At 51.6% G+C, this 21,447-nt stretch overlaps 1 protein-coding gene across 1 annotated transcript; it reads right to left on the reverse strand.

The window, feature by feature from the left end:
- Positions 1-15,159: 15,159 nt before the first annotated feature.
- Positions 15,160-20,226, reverse strand: Enpp7 (ectonucleotide pyrophosphatase/phosphodiesterase 7). The gene is made up of 5 exons (XM_034507404.2): positions 19,883-20,226; positions 19,425-19,570; positions 17,572-18,198; positions 16,142-16,361; positions 15,160-15,982 (listed from the first exon to the last, which is right to left on the reverse strand). The coding sequence occupies exons 1-5, from the start codon at positions 20,124-20,126 to the stop codon at positions 15,900-15,902; spliced, it is 1,320 nt and encodes a 439-aa protein (XP_034363295.1). The 5' UTR covers positions 20,127-20,226; the 3' UTR covers positions 15,160-15,899.
- Between the last annotated feature and the right edge of the window lie 1,221 nt (positions 20,227-21,447).

The raw sequence follows: 21,447 nt of genomic DNA on the forward strand, positions 1-21,447 counted from the left end.
ATGACTGTGCCACCCGATCGATGTCTGATGTGGGTGCTGGGAACTGAACTTGGGTCCTCAGCAAGAGTGGCCAGTGCCCTTAACCACTGAGCGATTTCTTGAGCCCCAGACATATTTTTCAACTGAGAGTCTAGTACCGCTCGGTACCATTGCTTCTGGGTAGTTTGTGACACTGGGGCACTTCCCACCCTTTGTGTGTGTGTAGCTTCTTGTGAAGTGCGAGGACTCTGCCTAAGTTGGCTGGATGTGCAAGACTGAATGGGAATAGATAGAGACACAACACATCCTTGGCCTCTGGAGCAGCCTCAGGGCCCCTCTATCTTGGCAGCATCTCCACCCCTTCCCTGCCGGGAGAACATACTTCTCCCTGGCCCTTGAAGAGTGACTGGTTTCCAGCTGAAAGATCTGTGTTGACAAAGTGCAGACTGGTATTCACCTTCCCTGTGCGTGTTCACGGCGGGTGGGACACCGTGGTTTCACTTAGGGAGAAAACCACCAACATCTGGACAGCAGCAGCTGCTGAGGGCCCTGGATGGGGTGGGATGCAGGGAGAGCTGTCTGTCCCAGGGAAAGCCTCCTCCACGCCCCACTTCCCACCTGGATCAGACTGAAAGGGGGTGGGGCTGAAGCTGTTGGTTCAACCAATGAGATAGCATGAAGCTGTTCCAGCCAATGAGAGAGCAGGCGATCTGGGAAGCCCTCCCACAGTTTGCCAGCCCACATCTGTCTACCCTGCAGGCTCCCTGGTGTGCTGGGTACCTAGCTTCTGCCGGCCTCTCAGACAGTGACCCTGCAGCTCAAAGGTCATGGGTTGGATCTGTCCAGACTCAGTTTATCCTCCCAAGACCTGGCCTCACCTCACCTCATCCCAATCGCCTGTCCTTTTCATCAGGGCCAGAACAAGGACAATCCTCTGACTTGCATTACTCCCTGGGAGAGCCCTGAATCCCTCGTCTGAGCTGGCAAACCCTCGCTGTTCAGCTTCTTCCTAGCCAGGCCAAGACCAACTCCTGCTGAGCCTTAGAGAGAACAAGCAAAGGCCCTTGTGACCTCACAGCTTCCAAGTACTTATGTTTAAAGAGAGGCTTGGAGCCAAGGGCTGAGAGTCTCGGCCAAGGAGGGAGTAGCGGGGCCAGGATGTGGATCCCTCCCTACGCTTTCCAAGGGAAAGGCCAGTTTACACATGGTGGCAGGGTCTGGTGGTTTCCTATAGTATAGGTCCCTGTGTGGCTGTCATCTCAACACTCAGGAGGCTGAGGCAGGAGGATGATTAGCTCAAGACCAGCCTGGGTTACAGAGTAAGACTGTCTCAAAAACCAAAGCAGAGTAAAACAAAAAACATAAGACGGGCCCACCATAAATAACAGAACTGAGGCTGGGGAGATGGTTCAGTTGGTAAAACGCTGACTGCGCAAGCATGAGGACCGAGCTTGGCGTCCAGCACCCACAGTGATGTGTGCCTGCAGGGTCCGTGCTGGGGAGATAGAGAGCGGCTCCTGGAAGCTCATTGGCCAACCAGCCTAGCTAAATCAATGGACTTCCGGTTCATCCAGAGCCTGTTCTGAAAAGTAAACGTGGAAAGGGATTGAGGCACCTGATGTTGACCTCTGGTCTCCACACACACGCGGACATTGATGGGCACATGCACATGCACGAGCACAGGTACATGTACACACAGGAGCACACACCCACCCTCACAGTGCATACACCATATGCAAGCATCTGTACTGACACATGCATATACCACACGCACACATAGCAGAATCATATTTACATTTTAATGTGTTTATGTATGAGATTCAAAAATTATTTCTATTTACTGAATTTCACACACATACATATAGTATACTCATGCTAAAATATATACGCCTTTTAAAAATTAATGTTATTTTTAAGAATATTTTTATTTTACCTATGTGTTTGCTTACATGTATGTATGGGCACTACATGTGTGCAGTGCCCATGGAGGCCAGATGAGGGCGTTGTATCTCCTGGAAATGGAGTTGCAGGTGCTTGTGAGCCACCACGTGGGTGCTGGGAGCCATACCCTGGGACTTTACAAGAGCAGCCGGTGCTGAGCCAACCTCTCCAGCTTCTTTAAAAATGAAAATGTTTTTCTTTTATTTTTGAGATTATAATTTAAGTGCATCACTTTCCCCCTTTCCTTTCCCCTATCCAAGCCATCCCATATATCCCTCTCTTGGCTCTTTTTCAATGTGCATTTATGTACACACACACACACACACACACACACACACACACGCCTAAATATAACCTGCTCTAACCTGCTCAGTTTGTACAATGTCACTCATGTGTATGTTTTCAGAGCTGACCACTTGGTTCTGGATAACCACTTGGTGTGGTCTTCTCTGCTGGAGACTCTTTCTGCTGCTGTCAGCATTCCCCCCCTTGCCTGTAGCTCTTTGTGTAGGGCTGAGGCCTCATGGGCTTTCCCTGTTCACTTTGGCATGTCTATGGATATTGTCCTTGTTCAGCTCATGTTTAGATAGTCATGCTGGTGAGATTTATGGGCACAACTCCTGACATAATGAAAAGAAACAATCTTACAGCAAAAAAAAATTTTTTTAAAAGATACTGTGTTTTCACACACACACACACACACACACACACACACACACACACACACACACACACACACATATATATATATATAAAAGCAATATATGTCCTTGATAGAATATCTTCTAAAAGTGAATCAGCTTACATGTTGAGATTATAAAGGGACGGTGCAGCCTACCTTCACATGTGGATGGTGCAGCCTACCTTCATATGTGGATGGTGCAGCCTACTTTCATATGTGGATGGTGCAGCCTACCTTCACATGTGTATGATGCAGCCTATCTTCAAATGTGTTTTTCTTGTGCCTTCACTCAGATGAAGACTCTGGGAGAATGTTCCGTGGGCCCCAGAGATCTCCTGTGTACTCACCACGCCTCCCAGCCTGCTTTGTGCTTGTGTAGGAAGGTCCTCCATTACTTCCTCTTTGCTGTCCATTTAACTTATTGTTAGCTCTGCGACTCACTAATTTGCTCTCCCCAGGGTAATAATGCACACATTTCCCTGTGGGTACTGAGCTTGGAACCCAAGACCTTCCATGTTCTATATGCATGCTCACCGCCGAGCAGTATCCAAGCCCTCACTGAATGTCTGCCCCACAGATTTGTTCCTTGGACTGTGATGTGCAGTTGGAGGTTTTTAGATCTGGGCTTCCTCCTGAAAATCTGCTCTGCAGCCTGACAGGGGAAAACAAAGGGGTCAGAGTCCGGATGTGAAAATTTAGGGTTAAAGGGTATGTGAAATTTGGGCCAACAGTCAAATGGTCCTTCTAGAAGCTTTTGCCCACAATCATCGGCATTGGGGGAGAGTGCTTGCTTTCCTAGAGCCTCCTCTGCCTCTTCCTCCTCCTCTTCCTCCTCTTCTTCATCCCCCTCCACCTTCTCTTCCTCCTCCTGGTGGGGAGGGAAAGAGACAGGGCCTCAACATGTTGCTCAGTCTGGTCTTGAAATCTCTATGAAGCTCAGCAGGGAATGTGAGTTTTGTCTGCCCCACCCCCACAGCCTCCCAAACGTTGGGGTTACAGATGTGGGTCACCACATCAGCCTCTGTTTCCTATTCTTTGTTGGCGCTAACTTTTATCCAACTTAAAAATAGCTGCTACAGCATAAAGACACACTGATCTGTTTTAAGTTTTAGGAGAAAGGCTAAAACCTTGTTTTCTTTGAGCATTGGGGTTTCATCCTTTGAGAACGGTCAGAAGAGTGTATCCAACCCTTTCACCGCTTTCTACCAGGTCACGCATCTTTTTTCTCTTATATTGGTAACTGACTTAAGTTGTTTTCACATTGCTGTGACCAATATACCTGACAAAAGCAACTTAGTAAGGTGAGCTCTGAGGGTACAGTCTGCTATGGTAGGAGAGAGAGAGAGAGAGAGAGAGAGAGAGAGAGAGAGAGAGAGAGAGAGAGAGGCTGATCCCATCACATCTTCAGTCAGGAAGCCGATGCTCAGCTCACTTTCTCTGATCAGTTCAAGACTCCGGCCCACAGTACGGGTCACCTACATTCAGGGGTTGTCTTTGCTTATTTAAACACCTGCGCAGATATGTCCAGAAGTGGGGGGCCTCTTAGCTCATTCTAAACCCAGTCAAGTTGAAGATGAAGATTAGCCATCAGAGCAGGTGTGTCAGTATCCAAATCCAAGTGTTAATCATGGAAAAAAAACCAAGTAAACAATGTTGTCTTAGGGTTTCCTGCTGTGAGCAGACACCATGACCAAGGCACCTCTTCTAAGGACAACATTTAGTTGGGGCTGGCTCACAGGTTCAGAGGTTCAGTCCATTATCATCAAGATGGGAACATGGCAGCATCCAGGCAGTCACGGTGCAGGAGGAGCTGAGAGTTCTACATCTTCATCTGAAGGCTGCTAGCAGAATACTGGCTTCCAGGTGGCTAGGATGAGGCTCTTAAATTGTACAGCCTCTCCCTCTCCCTGTCCCTCTCCCTGTCCCTCTCCCTGTCCCTCTCCCTCTCTCTCTCTCCCTCTCTCCCTCTCTCCCTCTCTCCCTGTCCCTGTCCCTCTCTCCCTCTCTCCCTCTCTCCCTCTCTCCCTCTCTCCCTCTCTCCCTCTCTCCCTCTCTCCCTCTCTAACTCTCTTCCTCTCTTCCTCTTTCCCTCTCCCTCCCCCCCTCACATATACACACACACACCTATACCAACATGGCCACACCTTCTAATCATGCGACTCCCTGGGCTGAGCATATACAAACCATCACAAGTGTTATGCTGACAATGTGGCACAGGCCATTCTACTAACTTCCTTGGGAGGCTCCATCATGCAACCATGCTGTTCCTTTGCTGGTTCTGCTTCAGTAAGACAACAACCAAAATAGACAGGCTGCTTTCCAGAGCCCCTCACACGGTAGATGTGAGTTTTTAGGAACTACCCAACTGTGCTCATTAAGGCAGCCTCTGGACACCTGTGTGTGGGTAGGCTGCGACAGAGAGGGGTTAGTGGGAGCACCCAGCCTCACATGCAGGGAAACCCATGTGGGGAAACACTGGGCTTTCAAAACTTTTTCTAGGACTCAGTCTCCAGTGGAGCACAATTGGGGAGCACAGTAAGCAGCTGGGATGCAGGCATCCATCTTTTGGATGGGGATCCAAGCCCTTGTGAAAGGACTTGAGGTGGACTGGAGGGATGTCTCAGCTGCTCTTGCAGAGGACTCAGGTTTAGTTACATTCCACACACCCACACTGGGCAGCCCAAAGCTGCCTGTAATCCAGTTCCTGGGCATCAAAGTCCTTCAGGCCTCTGCAGGCTTGGGCACCAAGGTAGTGCATACTGTATGGTGTTTGAATGAGAATGGCCTTCAAAGCTCATGCGTTTGAACACTTGGTCCCAGTTAGTAGAGCTGCTTGGAAGGATCGGGAGGTGTGGTCTTGTTGGAGGAGATGTGTCATTAGGGGTGGGCTTTGAATTTCAAAAGACCACTCCCAGTGTGACTCTCTGCCTCCTGTTTTCAGATCAGGATGTGGGCTCTTGGCTGCTTTTGCTGCCATACCTTTGCTCTGTTGCCCTGCACCCAATTAAATGCTTTCTGTGATAGGTTGCCTTGGTTATGGTATTTTCCTCGTAACGACAGAACAGTAGCTGAGACAAGCAGGCCCTCACACACACACACACACACACACACACACACACACACACACACACACATAAAATTAGAGTAAATATATCCTTAAAATAAAGATGCATGACGTCCAGGATGGGTGGAGCAGGAACATCAGGAATTCAGAGTATCCAGGATTATTCTTGGCTACCTTGTGAGTTTTTCTTGCCTGGGCTACATGAGGCTGTGTCTTAAAAACCCACTCCATCTACTATATCCTAGGAGGAGGAGGGAGAGATGAAGAGGATGGGGAGGAAGGAGGAGGAAGATGAGGACAAGGATGAGGAAGAAGTCTGATGGAGCATTCCCCGTTTTGTTTGTTTGTTTTTTGTTTGTTTGTTTGTTTGTTTGTTTTTTGGTGTGTCTGCCTGCAGTGGAAGTGGAGACTAGACACCAGCCCTGGTGGCACCTTCATCTTGGACTTCCTGTCCTTCAATATCCTGAGTGATGAATTTTTGTCTCTGGTGACCCAATCTGTGGTGTGTTATACAACCCTCACACTGGCTTCTGTGATTGTGCAATCATAAAGGTCTTGTTCTTCCCAAATGCAAAAAAGACATGAAATGTCCATTTTAGCCAAGAGTTTCTACACACACACACACACACACACACACACACACACACACACACACAGAGAGAGAGAGAGAGCGCGCCTTGGAATACTGTCCCCATGGCCTTTCCCATCTGAAATCAGTGCAGCTGTTGATCACGTGACTGAGACCTCTGCGGCTTCCTGGGAACCTGGACTCTGTGATGAGAACTCCACTGCTGGCCTTTGCCACTTTCCTCTCAGGTTCCACCATTGCAGGATTTGAAGGTTTCGTGATAAGGTTTCTGTCGGCCCAGGGACCAAGGGAGAATTGGGCCACATGATTCTCTTGTGATGTTTATCTTTCTCTTACCTTCTGTGATCGCTGACAAGTTCTCTTGATGTCTGGCTCTTTCGATTCTTGGCCAGGGTTCTTTCCTTCCCGCAGGCTCTTGCCTCCTCTACCCTCCTCTGGGCAACTTGTGAATTGTGTCATAGGAAGAGTCCATAGTGCGTAATGTCTGTCTGTGATGCCACAGCCTCCAGCTCAAGGGCAAGCACCTTTTATACTTTTAGATTTATTCTTTTTTTAAGACAGGCTTTCTCTGTGTAGCCCTGGCTGTCCTGGAACTCACTCTGTAGACCAGGCTGGCCTAGAACTCAGAGCTCATTCTGTCTCTGCCTTTCAAGTGCTGGGATTATAGTCCACATGGGCCTGATTCTTATTCACTTATTTCTATGTGTTTGTGTGTGCACTACATGTGTGCAGTGCCCACAGAGGCCAGAAGAGGGCGTCAGGTCCCCTGGAGCTGGAGATACAAATGGTTATGAGCTGCTGTGTGGGACCTGGGCACCCAGCCTGGGTCCTCTTTACTATTGAGCCGTCTCTCTAGTGTACCCCGCCCCCACCCCTTCCTATCTTCTCTCCTCCACCTCAGGCTTCTCTCTAATTTCTTCCATAGCACTTACTCGTATCTTGTAGACTGCCTCAGTTTATCAGACTAACCTTACACTCTCTGTGTAGGAAGGGGAGGGTGATCTTGAACTGGTTCTCCTGCCTCCCCGTGTTAGGTTCTGTGATGACAGGCGTACTCCAGCCTTCACATCTGACTTCACAGAACTCCATTGATAAAATGATTTCTTTTTTAAAATTCAAAATTAATTTGTCAACCACTCAAGCGCAACCCTACAAGGAGGACATGTACGTAATCTAAATTTAAAAGGTATTACTTCCTGTGACCTCTGGTGTTCAGTGGTTAAAAAAACATTTTCCACCTAGTGATTAATGAATTCATTAGCTGGTGGAACATGTAGACGAGCATTAAAATCCTGACATAGGCTTATCATACATAAAATTTAAAAGTTGGTCTCAGCTCTTGGGGAGAAGACTGGCTGGGATTTTTAAAGGATTCTTTTGTCTTGGGAGAATGCCTCCCGAGTTCTGCCGTCCAGTGTGTTTGTTTTGCGGGGTAAACTTTAAGGAAGCCACTTCACCTCGATTCACACGCAGATTCACAGGGGAGATGCCCAGGTGGACCCGTTGAATGCTTTCCCCGAGCCTTGCTGCTTAGAGAATAGAGAAGGAAATGCCAGGGTCGCTTTCTTGCAGCAATGGGGCTGGGTGGAGAGGCAAGACTGGTGATCACAGTAGCAGTCCAGTATCAGGGTGCCAGGCTATAACCCAGAGTATTCATGTGTCAGAGGTGACTCCCGTGTTCATGCACAACAGGTAGAGCGGTCAAATCGGACAGCAAGGCACGTGCCTGTACTGCACATGCACAGATCCAGGTGTGCAACCCTATTCATAAAGGTCTACTTCCTACACTAGACCCTGGGGATGTTTCCAGAGTGCATTCTGGGACGTCAAGATCTGGCTTGCAGATATGCACTGGAGTGTGTGGTGACCAGCATGTGTGGCTAGACTGTGTGGTGTTCAACTTGTAAGATCGTCAGTGCTAGGAGCCAGTATCTAGTGTTTTTTGTGTGTATTTCCGTGCCCAGTGTGTGTGTGGGATAGGGAGGTGCGTGCAACGGTCTGAGCCATGAAGTGCAGTGTGTGCGGGATTCCTGCATTGCATCCGCTTCCAAACCTTGTTTCAGCTCTGGGCTCAGCTCACTTCCAATGTAGTGGTCCAGCCCGGGCGCGGGAACAGGCCGCGGTTACCATGGCAACAGATGCTCCTCCAACCCGGCGCCATCGAGAGCTGCTGCGGCCAAGCGTGGGGAGGGGAGTTGTACATCCAGACCGGCGATGTGGGGGAGGGGAGCCACGTCCCTGGAACCGGGATAAACGGGTTGCTGTAGACACGCCCCTGGGGATCATTTGCAAGCCCCGGTGCTAATAGCTAACGTTATTCGTTGGGCAGCGGCAGGCTTGTGTTTGTGCGTGTGGAGGTACCTGATGTCCCTCTTGCTAGTCGTGTACCAGTCTGTTAACCCTTAGCTCGAGGTTATCACAAGCTTAGGAACCTGCAGATCCTACTACTGGGTCCCCTCCAGAATAAGAAACGGGGATCGATGGGGGGCGATTCTAAGCCGCTGACTTACTGGTTTGTGGAAGGACTCAACTCTATCGCAGCAGCACCTCTAGAGAGAGCTGGCCAGGTCCCACCTGGGATCAAACTCAGAGATGCCTGTCTATCTGGTTAAACGTGCAGAAGTTGGGTGAGACTAATTTCCACCCACCATCCATTCATTCTAGATTGTGGGGTCCTGGCACGCAGAATGCGAAGTACCTGGACACTCAGATCCCCAGGTCCACCCACACTTGGATTCAGAGACGTGTGCGCGTGCCCTTGGTGTGCAGTGTGCGTCCTGCGTTCGCTCTGCGTGTGCTCAAATCTGAGACCTACTGATCCTGGCATCCTGGGTGCTGAGTGTGTGGGGAAGCAGGGGGTTTCCCTGAAGAGAATGATGTCTGAGCCTCAGCATCCCGGTTCTTTTTTCCGAAACCGCCCCGTTCATTTGGAGGCACCCTGCCGATATCCCGGAGGCTGAGTCTGAGCAATCAGAGCTGCAGTAGCTGAGGTAGCTCTCACCCACTGCAGAAGCTGCCTGGGAAAGGCTTTTTTGGCGTTGAGGAGCCCAGGAGCGCCACCTCCTGGCAACAGCTGGCATCATAGAACCAACTCTGAAGGGGCGGGGCTTCTTGACAAAGGGGGCTTTCTGTGTCCCCACTCGGACCACCCAAGTGGGTCCCAGGATGTTTCATATGCTGCTTCCGGTTGACTGAAAGGGTGGCATGCTGTTACCTCTGCCCAGCCATGTCCCTGTGGGTGCGGGATGCGGGGCATGGCTTTGTTTCCGTGGGGTTTGTGCAGAGCCTGAGCTGGGTCAGTGATACTTTGTGCAGAGAGACTCCCCATGCAGTGTTTGGGAACGTGCTGACTTCAGCCTGAGGCAGCCAGGATAGCTCAGGGTAATGGAGCATCTCCATGGGAGCTTGGGGACACGTTTGGATGCTGGCCCTGGGGAGGCTAAGTGCCTCCCTGGAGAGCTTTCGGTGCTGGCTTCCCAGATGACAAATGAGCAGACAGGAACCTGCCTGCTCTGTTATGTGGTCAAAATCGTATTTTAAAGTCGCCTATTTTTCTACTTAAAGTTATTTATTGCCAGGTCTGGCAATAACTAAATAATAATTAAAATAGACATTTTTAATCCCAGCAATTGGGAGGCAGAGAGGCAGGTGGCTCTCTGTGAGTTCCAGGACAGCCAAGGCTACATAATGAAACCTTGCCTCAAATTAATTAATTGCGTATGCGTACACCCCTACTCTTGCTTGTGTGTGCACATAAATATGGGAGCCACAGGTTAGCATCAAATGTCTTCCACCTTATTTTAACTCTTTGATCCAAGGTCTCATTGTATAGCCCTGGCTGTCCTGGAACTCACTATGTAGACCAGGATGGCCTTGAACTCACAGAGATCTTTCTGCCTCTGACCCCCCTTTGCTGAGATTAAAGGCACGGACCACCACTCCAGGCTGCTTTCCACTTTTATTTTTAAGTTACTTCTTTAATCTCTGTGTGTGTGTGTGTGTGTAAGAGAGACGGTGCAGTTGTGTGTGTGTTTGTGTATGTGTGTGTGTGTGTGTGTATGTTCAGAGTGCCACAGTGCACATGTAGAGGTCAGAAGTCACCTCCCAAGGAGTAGATTCTCCCTCAACCATGTGGGGTCTGGGATTTAAACCCAGGCCATCGGTTTGGTGGCAGGCATCGTTCTCCAGTGAGCCATCTTCCCGAACCTTCCACCTTATTTTTTTCTTGAGAGAGAGACACTGTTTGGGTTACAGATTCGAATCACCATTGGTTTGTTTTTTGGTGCCCCAGATCCGATCTCAGATTCTCAGGCTTGGGAAGCAGGCATCTACCCCCTGAGCCATTTTCCTGGCCCCTTAAGTCTATTTTAAAAGGAAACGGTAAGTAATGTGGGTAAGTACATTGTCAAAGGTGATCGTAACCAGGAATGTGGTGCAGGTGAAACAGTTGTATCGCCATCTGGGTGTGGCTGTGTCAGGTGCAGCTGGGACCCCTGCCCTGTGCAGGAATGCTGCTTGACTCAAGAGTGCCAGTCAGAAACTTTCTGCTTCCGAAGCAAGTATGCTTGAAGGAGATTTGGAGGTGGGGACTCAGGGTTTTGGCGTCTGTCACCCTGTCTCTTAGGAAACATTTGCGAACTCTAGCTCTAAAGCACCAAGGCCACCACGAGGCTTGCTTGCTTGTTTGTTTGAAGTAGGCTCTTGCTATGCAGACCAGGTCAGTTTCAAACTTACCATCCTCCTGCCTCAGCCTCCTGAGAGTTAAGAATTACAGGCATGGGCTGCCTCAATGGGTTACAGTCCCTGATTTTACAGATGAGGGAATTAAGACCCAGAGGAAACTTGCCCAGGACCAAGAAACCAGTGACAGTTGGCAAGGGAGTTGGCCATGTTCTGAGTGATTCTATAAGTACCTCAGTCCTGTTCTCCACAGGGAAAGCTCAGCTTTTTAGAAAGAACCTTCAGGACCTAGTGTCTGGGGTAAGAAATGGGGGCATCAACTCTACCTGATCTCCATCCAGGTAGGCAGGCTCCCAGGGAGACTAAAGTGAACTCTGTGATGGGGCTGGGGCCAGCCATAGAGATGGGGCTGGTGTGTGCATGTGTGTGCATGTGTGTGTGCATGTGTGTATGTGTGCACGTGTGTATGTGTGTGCATGTGTGTATGTGTGTGCACATGTGTATGTGTGTATGTGTGTATGTGTGTGCACATGTGTATGTGTGTGCATGTGTGTGTGCATGTGTGTGCATGTGTGTGCATGTGTGTGCATGTGTGTGCATGTGTGTATGTGTGTGCATGTGCATGTGTGTGCACATGTGTATGTGTGTGTGCACATGTGTATGTGTGTGTGCACATGTGTATGTGTGCACATGTGTATGTGTGTGTATATATGTGTGCACATGTGTAAGTGTGCATGTGTGCGTGCTCACACATGCATGCTGGCAATGGAGGTGGGTATGGGTTCCTCTTTTCTAGTAATCTACTTGATGTGGGGGTCAGGAGCCTAAGTCATTCTCCGGCTGGTCCAGTTCCATGCATCCTGGCAGGGAGTTTTATTGAGCCCATTGGGTCCCAGGTGCAGAAGTTAAAGCCATGAGCAGAAGCAGAAAATTGGGGGGGGGGGACAGACCCCCCCCAGGCAGTCTGTCACCTGAGGAGTGTATCTGGTATAGTCATTGTGGGAGTCATTTTAGAGGGAGTCGGGTCTGGCCATCAAAGCCCCTCTGCAGCAGGATGGTGAGGATCCCCTGTTTCCACTGCGTCGAGTACAGTGTAGGGTGCTGTCTTTCACTGGGTAGTGGTCAGTAATCCTTATACAGGGAATCAGCTCCAGACAGGAAGCCAGGCCTGGGGGAGCTTGCCCATTGGAGGCCAGGCTCTCAATATGTAGAATGAATAGGCCTCCCTCTGCAGGTCCTGGCCACCCAGCCCTGGACCGGAGCCAGTCACCCTGACTGTGTTTGCGCTTCCCACCTTGTATGTTTTTGCTGAGCGCTGTGGTCCACAGACAACACTAGCTCCCTGTCAGCTCACAAAGGGCCTCCTCATTCACTTTTCTTTTAGGGCAAAGCCCACCCTTGCACTAAGACCAGCCGGCCAGCCAAAGGGACCTACCCCCAGCAAGAATGAACCGCTTCTGCCATGTTTGGCCACTGTCTTAAGGACTTAGCTATTTATGACGCACTCCTCTGGGCTTTTCTTCCCAGAATGGCTCCTGTAACTGTTTCAAAGTCAGGGTGTCCATAATGGGACTTGTGCGTTTTTTCACAGGGTGCTTTGCTGGAAAACACTCTCCTGTGGCAGGCGTCAGAAACCCACGGCTGTAGATGCTCTGAATAGTCTCACAGAAGACCAGAGCACCCTCCACTGCCCAGCGGTCTGCCCTGTCCAGGCTCAGCCCTACAGGGATGCTTCCATGTGGCCACAGGGGACAGCACTGTTTCCAAGGAGGGCTTGGTGAGAGGGAGAGGGTTGAGGACTGTCTGACAGCTGGTTCAGAGTGGCAAAGCTGGGAAGCTGGTCTTATTGCCAGTTCTATAATGGCCACTGATGAGCTGACTCCTTGAGGCAGAGAGGGTGGCGGTGAGGGCTTTGATAATCCAGGGGGGCTGGGACTATGCTTGTCAAGTTCAGAGCTCGACAGCTTGCTTGCAGCCAAGAGACAGTTTATAAAAACTCCTTGGAAAAACAGGCCTCTTGGTTTGGCACAGGGGAGACAGGTTTGGGGAAGGAGACGAGGCAGAGATGAGGCCAGAGGAGAGCCAACTAGGAGGGTCCCAGAGAGCTGGCCTCTCTGGGGTGATAACTGTTAGCTGGATCCTGGAGGACACAGGCAAATACATGCATGCTGTTTTGGAGGGTGTTACCGAGGCTCTAGACTAGGTGCGTCCAACCTGTGGCCCCCATGAGCAGCAGGCACCCCAGGATAGCGATGAATCCTGCGCAACCCAGAATCATAAACATAACCAAAACATAAGATTTTTTTGTGATTTTTTTTTTTTTTTTTGGTAACTTCATTACGTGGTTCTTGAGTGTGAGCCTGTGAGGGAGAGTGGGGAGCCTTTCCCAGGCCTGCCTCTGGAGTGCACAGACAGAGAAGAGCTGTAGTCTTCTGTTCATTGAGAGTCAGACCATTCAGAGGCAGTGGAGGGCTGAGTGTGCAAGGTGGCATTCCTTTCCCAGTGGCAAGTGTGTGGGTGTTTGGAGAAGACACTGGTGGAAGGACACTGACCTGTGGGGCAGGGATCACAGCACTTAGCTGTGAGTGGAGTCTGCACACTGCTGCCCAGCGCTTCCCTGAAGCAAGAAGGGGCAGATGCTGCAATTCAGGACCTGTGCTTCTTTGTTTTTATCTACAGAGTTGTTTTGCTGACACTGCATGACCACCTCCTAAGGGAAAAAGTCTCTTGTGAGCCTAAATTGCCCAATCGATCTTGCTTCAGCTTTCTTGCCTGAGCGTTTGGGTCTTGGTGTCTGGTGCCCACACCCTAGCCTGCAGAAGAATAAGACTGAGGGTGTGTTCTGCAGACTCTAGCATAGTAGTTGTCACCTCCCTGCCTGTGTGGGGACCAGAACCTCTGGAAGCAGGTTTGGAAATACCAGCGTGTAGACTTAGGTCTGTCACTAATGTCCTGGGATTGGTCAGCTGAGGGCATGCTGGCTTTATCATCCTTACCTCTGAGAGGAAGTTGGGTGAAAAGATCCTTGGGGTCCCTTCTAGATTTAGCATTCCTGACGCCCTTTGCGCTTGTGTGCTGGCTGTGTCCTCTCAGTGGGAGACTGGTCCTCATCTCTCCTTGTCTTTGCCCTCTGGCAAGGGACTCTAATCTGGTCCCATGGTCTAATAAGCCATATGTGCCGATTGCCAGCCCAAGCCACACACTGAGTGTAAGGCTCCAGGGTACAAAATGTTGCTATGGCTTCAAGTGGATGCCTCGCAGTTATGGGAGATGGATCCAGACCAAAACAACTCAGGGTCCCCTGGCCCTCCCCGGGCATCTTTGCATTGAGCATGCTTCTGCCCACTATGGGATCCGAACCTCAGACCAGCCTTTAACTGTCCTTTCTTATGTTCTACAACTAGGATCTGCCCCAGTGCTGAATGCTCAGCCTCCTGAAGGTGCTGTCCTCATCTGTGACCTTAGAGCGTCTCTATCCTTGCCTACTTGAGTGTCTTGTCTGGGCCCCTGGATTGACCCGCCCCCTTCATTGATTTTTGTGCTTCTGCCCCAGATCAGAGCACACTCCACCCATGGTGGCTCCCTTGGAGGCTCAACCTGCACAAAGCACCCTCCCTTGCACGCAGGCGTCCTGCACACAGGCGTCTTGCACGCAGGCGTCTTGTACACAGGCGTCTTGCACATAGGCGTCTTGCACACAGGCGTCTTGCACACAGGCGTCTTGTACACAGGCGTCTTGCACATAGGCGTCTTGCACAAAGGCGTCTTGCACACAGGCGTCTTGCACACAGGCGTCTTGTACACAGGCATCTTGCACACAGGCAGTTTGCACACAGCCTCTCAACCAACTGGCTGCTTTCACTTACAGGATCTTGCCAAGCCCAGAGTGCCTGGGATTTCCTGCTCCCACCTTGTGCTGGGCATGGCTGTCTTTCAGTCTCCTACCCCAGGTTCACCTCCTCAGGGAGGCTGCTTTCAGGTTCAGTGACCCTAGATGTAGCCCTCACCTGCCCCTGCCTGAGGACATCCTCTCTCAGCATCTAGCTCCATGGTCATGGAGGTGGGATGGGTGAGCAATCTCACACTTGTGTCCGTAAGTTACAAACACCAGAGCTAGAGCCGTCTTTTCTTGCCCTCCCTCCCTCCCTCCTTTCTTCCCTCCTTCCCTCTCTCCTCCCTCCCTCCCTCCCTCCCTCCCTCCCTCCCTCCCTCCCTTCCTCCCTCCCTTCCTTCCTTCCTTCCTTCTCTGGTTCTGAGGATGAGCCAGGACTCTGTGCATGTGGCCAGTGAGGGGCTCTACCCCAGAACCACAGCCCAGCCTGGATTATCATGTTCATTGTATGTCCCCAAGCCCCAGACCCACCCTCAATACCCTGGCATTGAGTGAGCTCCTGTTTCATGTTTCTGGAAGAGTAGAATGACCTTCTTCTGCTTTGCCCAAGGGTTATGACTGCACAGAACACCAAAGCAGGCTAGTCTTGTCACCCAGTCATGCTGGGATGTCCTCAGAGTGAGGCTGGCTTCCTGTGCATTCTGGAACCAGCTAGTCTTGTAGTTCTCCTCAAACCAGTTCAGTGTGAGGTTTGAGGTCTGCACTGGAGCTCTGGATGATGGCAGGAAGGAGTGGGTGGCTCTGGGTAGACACTAGGGAGGCATCTGGTGGGGGGGGGCAGTATAATTGTTGCAGAGATGTCCAAGCCTGAGCTGGAAGGGCCCCCAGGACTGGTTCTGTGGCTTCCAGGCTGCTTGGAGTCACCAGCTTGGTAGAATCCAGAAGTGGCTGTGTTCTGCCTCCTGTGCTGAAGGTGGGAGTGGGTGGGTGAAGTGGAGGGAGGGAAAGGGTGAGGATCTGGGAGGTGCTTGTGGGGAGGGAACTTTAGGCTGAGAAGCAGGAAGCAGATGGGCTTCATCCTTTGAGCCTTCTCTGCCTTCTGGGCCTCTGAACTGGATTAAGTGTTGGGGCGTTATACGACCTTGGCCAGACATGTTAGGATCATCATCAATACCACCACCAAGTGGTGCTGACTGCTGAGCGGGAGAGCGGACCCTAGGGAAGACAGAAAGTCTGTGAACTGTCCCCATGGACCCCTAGGCTTCTCTCTTAACACTCCCTTGGGGTGTATGTAGTGCCCTGGTTGAAGGCATGCAAGCTCACAGGCGTGTACATGCCAGCATGGGCTCAAGCGGAGGTATGCCCCTGCCTCACCTGATCGGAGCATGTGTCGCAGGATGCCAGGATGCCCGTCGTTGGGTTCAGGCACAATGCCCAGAAGCTGACACATGAGCTCGTAAACATGGACGCTCTCAAAGGGCTCCACCTCCAAGCCTGCTTTGAAGCTGGGACCCACGGCCCGGAAGATGGTCTTCATGTCCGTGTCTTGGTTGTCGAAGCCGTGTTCACCCTTGTTGAACTGGACATTCACTCTCTGGAGGGAGGGAGGGAGGGGCAAGGCTTCGGGGTCATTAATGAGGCCACAGTGCCCACAGTTCCTTCCTCTCAGTCTTTCCCAGCCTCCCTGTGCGTTGGCACCCACGCTGTTAGGTGACCTTAGGAAACGTTTGCAGTGTGTGGTAAGAGGGGTTCTAGGCTCGTATTAATTCTGAGACCTCAAAGGTGGAGCCTCAGTGAGTAACTGTGGGCCATGTGGAGATCCTGTGACAAAGGCAGAGGTGTTGGCCTGAGACCACGGTTTGGGGTGTCTGTCCATAGGTGTTATTTCTCCTAGATCCGGGGTCTGATGTGGCCTCTATTTCCTGTCCTTTCCCCACCCCCTTGATCTGTGCCACCCTTGAGCCTGGGCTCCCACACTTTACTAAGCACACACACATACATTCACACTCACACACATACACCCTATACCCCTCCCACACCACACAAACACACACATGTATACACTCATACCACACACAGACACACACACTTATACACTCGCCCCCACTCCCACACTCCCACACAGTTCTATACTCATACTATACACTGTACTACACACACATTCACCCTTCCACACTCACACACCACACACACACTCACAGATATACACCCTATACCCCTCCCACACCACACACACACATGTATACACTCATACCACACACAGACACACACACTTATACACTCACCCCCACCCCCACCTCTATACTCATACACAGTTATACACTCACATACACCATACCACACACACACATACCATACCCCCAATCCCCCCTACACTCACACACGCACTTATACAGTCACACACCATACAACACTCACACACTTATACACTCACCCCACCCCCACCTCTATACTCACACACAGTTATACACTCACATACACCATACCACACACACACCACACCCCCACTCCCCTTACACTTACACACACACTTATACAGTCACACACACCACATCACACACTCTCACACATACTCACACACCACACACACACTTATAAACTCACACACATCACACTATACACACTCACACACACTTATACACTCTCATACACCACATCTCACACACACTCACACATACATACTTATACACCCCCCCCCACACTCCTGTTGTACAGTGCTGAGTGTGTCCCTTGGGTGGCTTACATATCACACCAGGGGCTAGATAGAACAGGGGGCCACCCACAGGCTGCAGCAGCCCACTGACCCCGTGGATGACATAGCCGAGGTCACTGTACATGAGCAGGGGCGTGATCCTGGGGTTGTTGGCGTAGTGAAAGGTCTTCGGGAAGTCCTCCTTCTTGTACACGTGCAGCCTGGGGTGGGCGTCCTTGAGGACACTGTAAACCTTCTCCAGCATGCCCTCTTTGGGGATCAGCATCCCATTGGGCCCGTAGTCCAAGAGTTCAAACTCGATGTCCCGGAAGGTGAAGTTGGGGAACTTGTGGAACTCGACCAGGTCGCTGGCATTCTTCTTGACGGTTGTCATGCCGTGGTCCGATGTGATGATCAGGTTGAGGCTGTCTGTGAGGCTGTGGCTCTTGATGCTGTCCCGGAGGTAGCCCACGGTCCTGTCTACCTGTTTCACCATGTCCTTCCTCTCCTGGGAATCAGGGCCATACCTGTGTCCAGTGGAGTCTGGCTCCCCAAAGTAGAGAGTGACCAGGGTGACATTGTCCTCTGTGAACCACTTCATCACCGTGTCCACATTCCCCCTCCACTCTGTCTCGTTTTTGTAGTTGTGTAAGATGCCTTCTTTTCGGCTCATCGTCACATTCTCTCCTTGGTAGCTGACGTTCCCGCCGGGGTAGAAGAAGGAGCCAGTTTTCAAGCCCTGCAGAAGGAGGGGGTCCAGGGCTCCTCATCTTCCCTTGCCCCTCACCCGAACCCACTGGCTCCTTGCCCACCACCTTGAGGCCTTTTGTCTTCTGAAGTGGGTCCTATCTCACAGATTGGGGCAGGAACGGTTCGTCCAGAGGACAAGCACCCGTGTCTGCAAGCACTAACCGAGGCTAGACGGGAAATGTCCCCACGTGCTATGCCCTTCAACACCCCTGCCTCAGGGCCCAGCTGTCCTCGGGCCTCCCTTCAGTCTTCTTCCCTGTCCACTTTGTCCCATGAACCTGCCATCTTCCCATAAATCCCTGCTGCCTGTTCTAGCTGTCCTTGTTTACATGAGCCTGGGGTTCCTGTCCACTCTTCCGTTTTCTCCTCTGGATGGAGGGTCAGGGGAAGCTGAGTTCTCACGTTGGAACTGGAGGACAGCGTGCCACGTGAGAGGCGGCAACCACTCAGTGGAAGTGGAAATGTGGGTGTGGGTTGAGGTGGTTCTTGCCCACCTGGAAACCCTCCTTTTGACCTTACCGATCAAAAGCTTCACATTGCCCCAGGGCAACACAAATTGGGGCGATTTCTGGTTTCAACACTGCACCCCACTTTCTGTTTAATCTTTGGCTCTTTAGTGTCCAGTTGCCCAGTGGCGAAACTGGAAATTGATAAAGGCTGTCTTTCCCCCAGCATTTTCTTATCTACTCTGTGAATGCAATCTTCTCTAGTGCCAATGGGCCTGAGGGCATGGCCTGCTTCCCGCCCCCCTCTTCCCTCTCCCTCCTCTCTTCCCTCCTCCTTATCTCTCTCCTTAATTCCTTCCTTTCCATCTTCCCTTCTTTCTTGATAGGGTCTTGCCTACCCAAGGCTGGCCTCATACTCACTATGTAGCCAAGGATGACCCTGGACCCTGATCCTCCTGCCTCCACTCTCCAAGTGCTGGTTGCAGGTGTGAACCACCATGCCCCACTTTCTCTGGGACTGAGGCGAGAACCCAGAGTTTCATAATGCCAGGCAAGCAGTCTGCCAACCCTTAGCTCTGGTCTCCCTTTCTTGGATAGAACAGAGGAAGTCCAGGACATGAAGGCCTCGGACCATAGCTGAGCCCGATGGCTGCCTGCAGAGTCCCCATCAGCCCTCTCCCCAGCAGCCTTCTATGTTGGGAGGCCAGGCTGCCTGTGCGTGACCTCACTTGGTCATAGCCTCCGTCTCTCTTTGGGCGGGCCATCTTACCTGTCTCTGGGCTGTGATCCAGATGGGTATGCTGCCGTTGTCCCACCACCTCTCGATACCGAGTGTGGCGTGGTAGGGCAGCCTCACCTTGTTGGTGGTATTGAAGAACATGTTGTGGATCACCCCATGGTTCTCAATGTATTTGCCTGAGTGGGGAAGGAGAGGGAGGGGCAGGGCACGTGTGGAGCAAGCCTAGGGAAGGGGCTCGTGAGCTCACAATCACCAGGAAGTCCTGTGGCACACCGTTCCCCTGGGACAGCTGTGGAACAAGCTGTTTATGGCTTGACCAGGAGCCATGAACAGAGGACACCCCAAAGCCCTTATCTAGGCTCTCGGTCTTACTTGGAGGGTCTCCTCAGAGCATTGACCTCTCACCCTTGACCAGGGTGCCACCCCTCTGCCACCTGATGTCCTAGGCCCCTTCCGTCACCAAGGCCCATCCTGAGGCTGACACTCACCGGTGACCAGTGTAAAGTGGCAGGGGCTGGTCATGGTGACAAAGGCAGGAGTCATGTACTGAGCTTTCACTCCTTCCCGAGCCATGGCGTCCAGGTTAGGGGTGTCCACGTCTTGGTCATAGTCCCAGCGGAAGCCATCAAAGGATACAAGGAGTAGCTTGTGTTGCCTTTGGACAGGGGCCCCAGTAACACAAGCTGGGAGGATGGCCAGAGCCACGGAGAGGAGGACAGCTGAGTGTCCCATGACCGGCTCTCAGATGAATAGGTGGCACAGACAGCTCGGGCCAGGAGTGGAGCAAAGTCCCAGGGTCAGACAGGCCTCTTATCCTGTGCATCTTCAGAGATGGGTGGTAACTGGCCTAGACTTTGCACATGAGGGGTGTGTGATGCTGGGTGGCTTTTATCTCTAACGGAGGCCCCTGGTTGTCCTTGTTTGTCCTTTTATTCTTCAGTGTCCTTCCCGGGGAAGAGGGAGCCCTTGGGCTCAGAGCCCACAAGGTAGACTCTCATCTGGAACTAACCCTATAATCCTAGTCTGCACAACTCCTCTGATCTCAGAGAACCCAGCCAGGGGCAGGGTAAGTGGGCCTCTGTCTTGGGGTTTCATTGCTGTGAAGAGACACCATGACCACAGCAACTCTTACAAAGCATTTAACCGGGGCTAGCTTACAGTTCAGAGATTTAGTCTAATATCGTCTTGTCGGGAAGCAAGGCAGCATACAGGCAGGCAGACACGGTGCTGGAGAGGTAGCTGAGAGAGCTACACCCTGCTTGGCAGGCTGCAGGAAGAGAGAGTGAGCCACTGTGCCTGACTTGAGCTTCTGAAACCTTAAAGCCCACCTCCTGTGACACACTTCCTCCAACAAGGCCACACCTCCCATAATGCCCCTCACTATGAGTCTGAAGGGACGGTCTCATTCAGACCACCACAGCCTCCTCTCCATCCACCAATGCTAGGAGGCCTTTGTGGGGTGTGTGTCCCTAGGCAGAACTGGGAGAGGGTCTGCGGCATCAGCTTCTAGGGTCCAGGTCAGCACTGAACCCAGGACCCCAAGTCTTGCCCACAGGGCACCCCAGACTGGGCTCCTTCTCCTTGCTCTTGTAAGGACCTCTAGGGTATGGTGAATCAGACATGGTGGGAGTGGTGGGTGTGAAGGAGTGGATGTTCGGAGTCAGACATGGTGGGGGTGGTGGGTGAGTGACAGCGTATGTGCAAGGTGTGCAGGTTTGGGAGAAAGAATAGGAAACAACTGGGGTGAGTCATGAGAACGTCCCAAATTGCAGATCCACCAGCAGCCTTCCTCCTGACTCCTGCTCCACATAGACACAACTCAGCAAGCGATCACCCTGCATGGTGTGGCACAGAGCCATCAGAAGCCTCTGCCGGGGTTCACTGGCCCCCACCGGACACAGGTTCCCTCTCAGACCTACAGAGACACGATTTCTGAATCCTTCCCAGACATCAGATTTGGTGATGCTTCTGTGCACTGGAGGCTGAGGACCTTGGGGCTACATGACACCAAGGAACTGGGCTCAGAGCAGTGGCTCCTTCCCTGGCAGGGAGA

Source organism: Arvicanthis niloticus, chromosome 6, assembly GCF_011762505.2.
Source record: "Arvicanthis niloticus isolate mArvNil1 chromosome 6, mArvNil1.pat.X, whole genome shotgun sequence".
Taxonomy (NCBI): Eukaryota; Metazoa; Chordata; class Mammalia; order Rodentia; family Muridae; genus Arvicanthis; species Arvicanthis niloticus.

Excerpts from the sequence above, each read along its gene's own strand:
- Enpp7 (XM_034507404.2), bottom strand. The coding sequence starts at position 20,126 with ATGGGACACTCAGCTGTCCTCCTCTCCGTGGCTCTGGCCATCCTCCCA. Across the intron at positions 16,362-17,571 it reads TCGGCTATGTCATCCACGGG|AGAGTGAATGTCCAGTTCAA; the intron begins GTCAGTGGGCTG and ends CCCTCCCTCCAG. Across the intron at positions 15,983-16,141 it reads GCGACACATGCTCCGATCAG|GGTCCGCTCTCCCGCTCAGC; the intron begins GTGAGGCAGGGG and ends TGTCTTCCCTAG.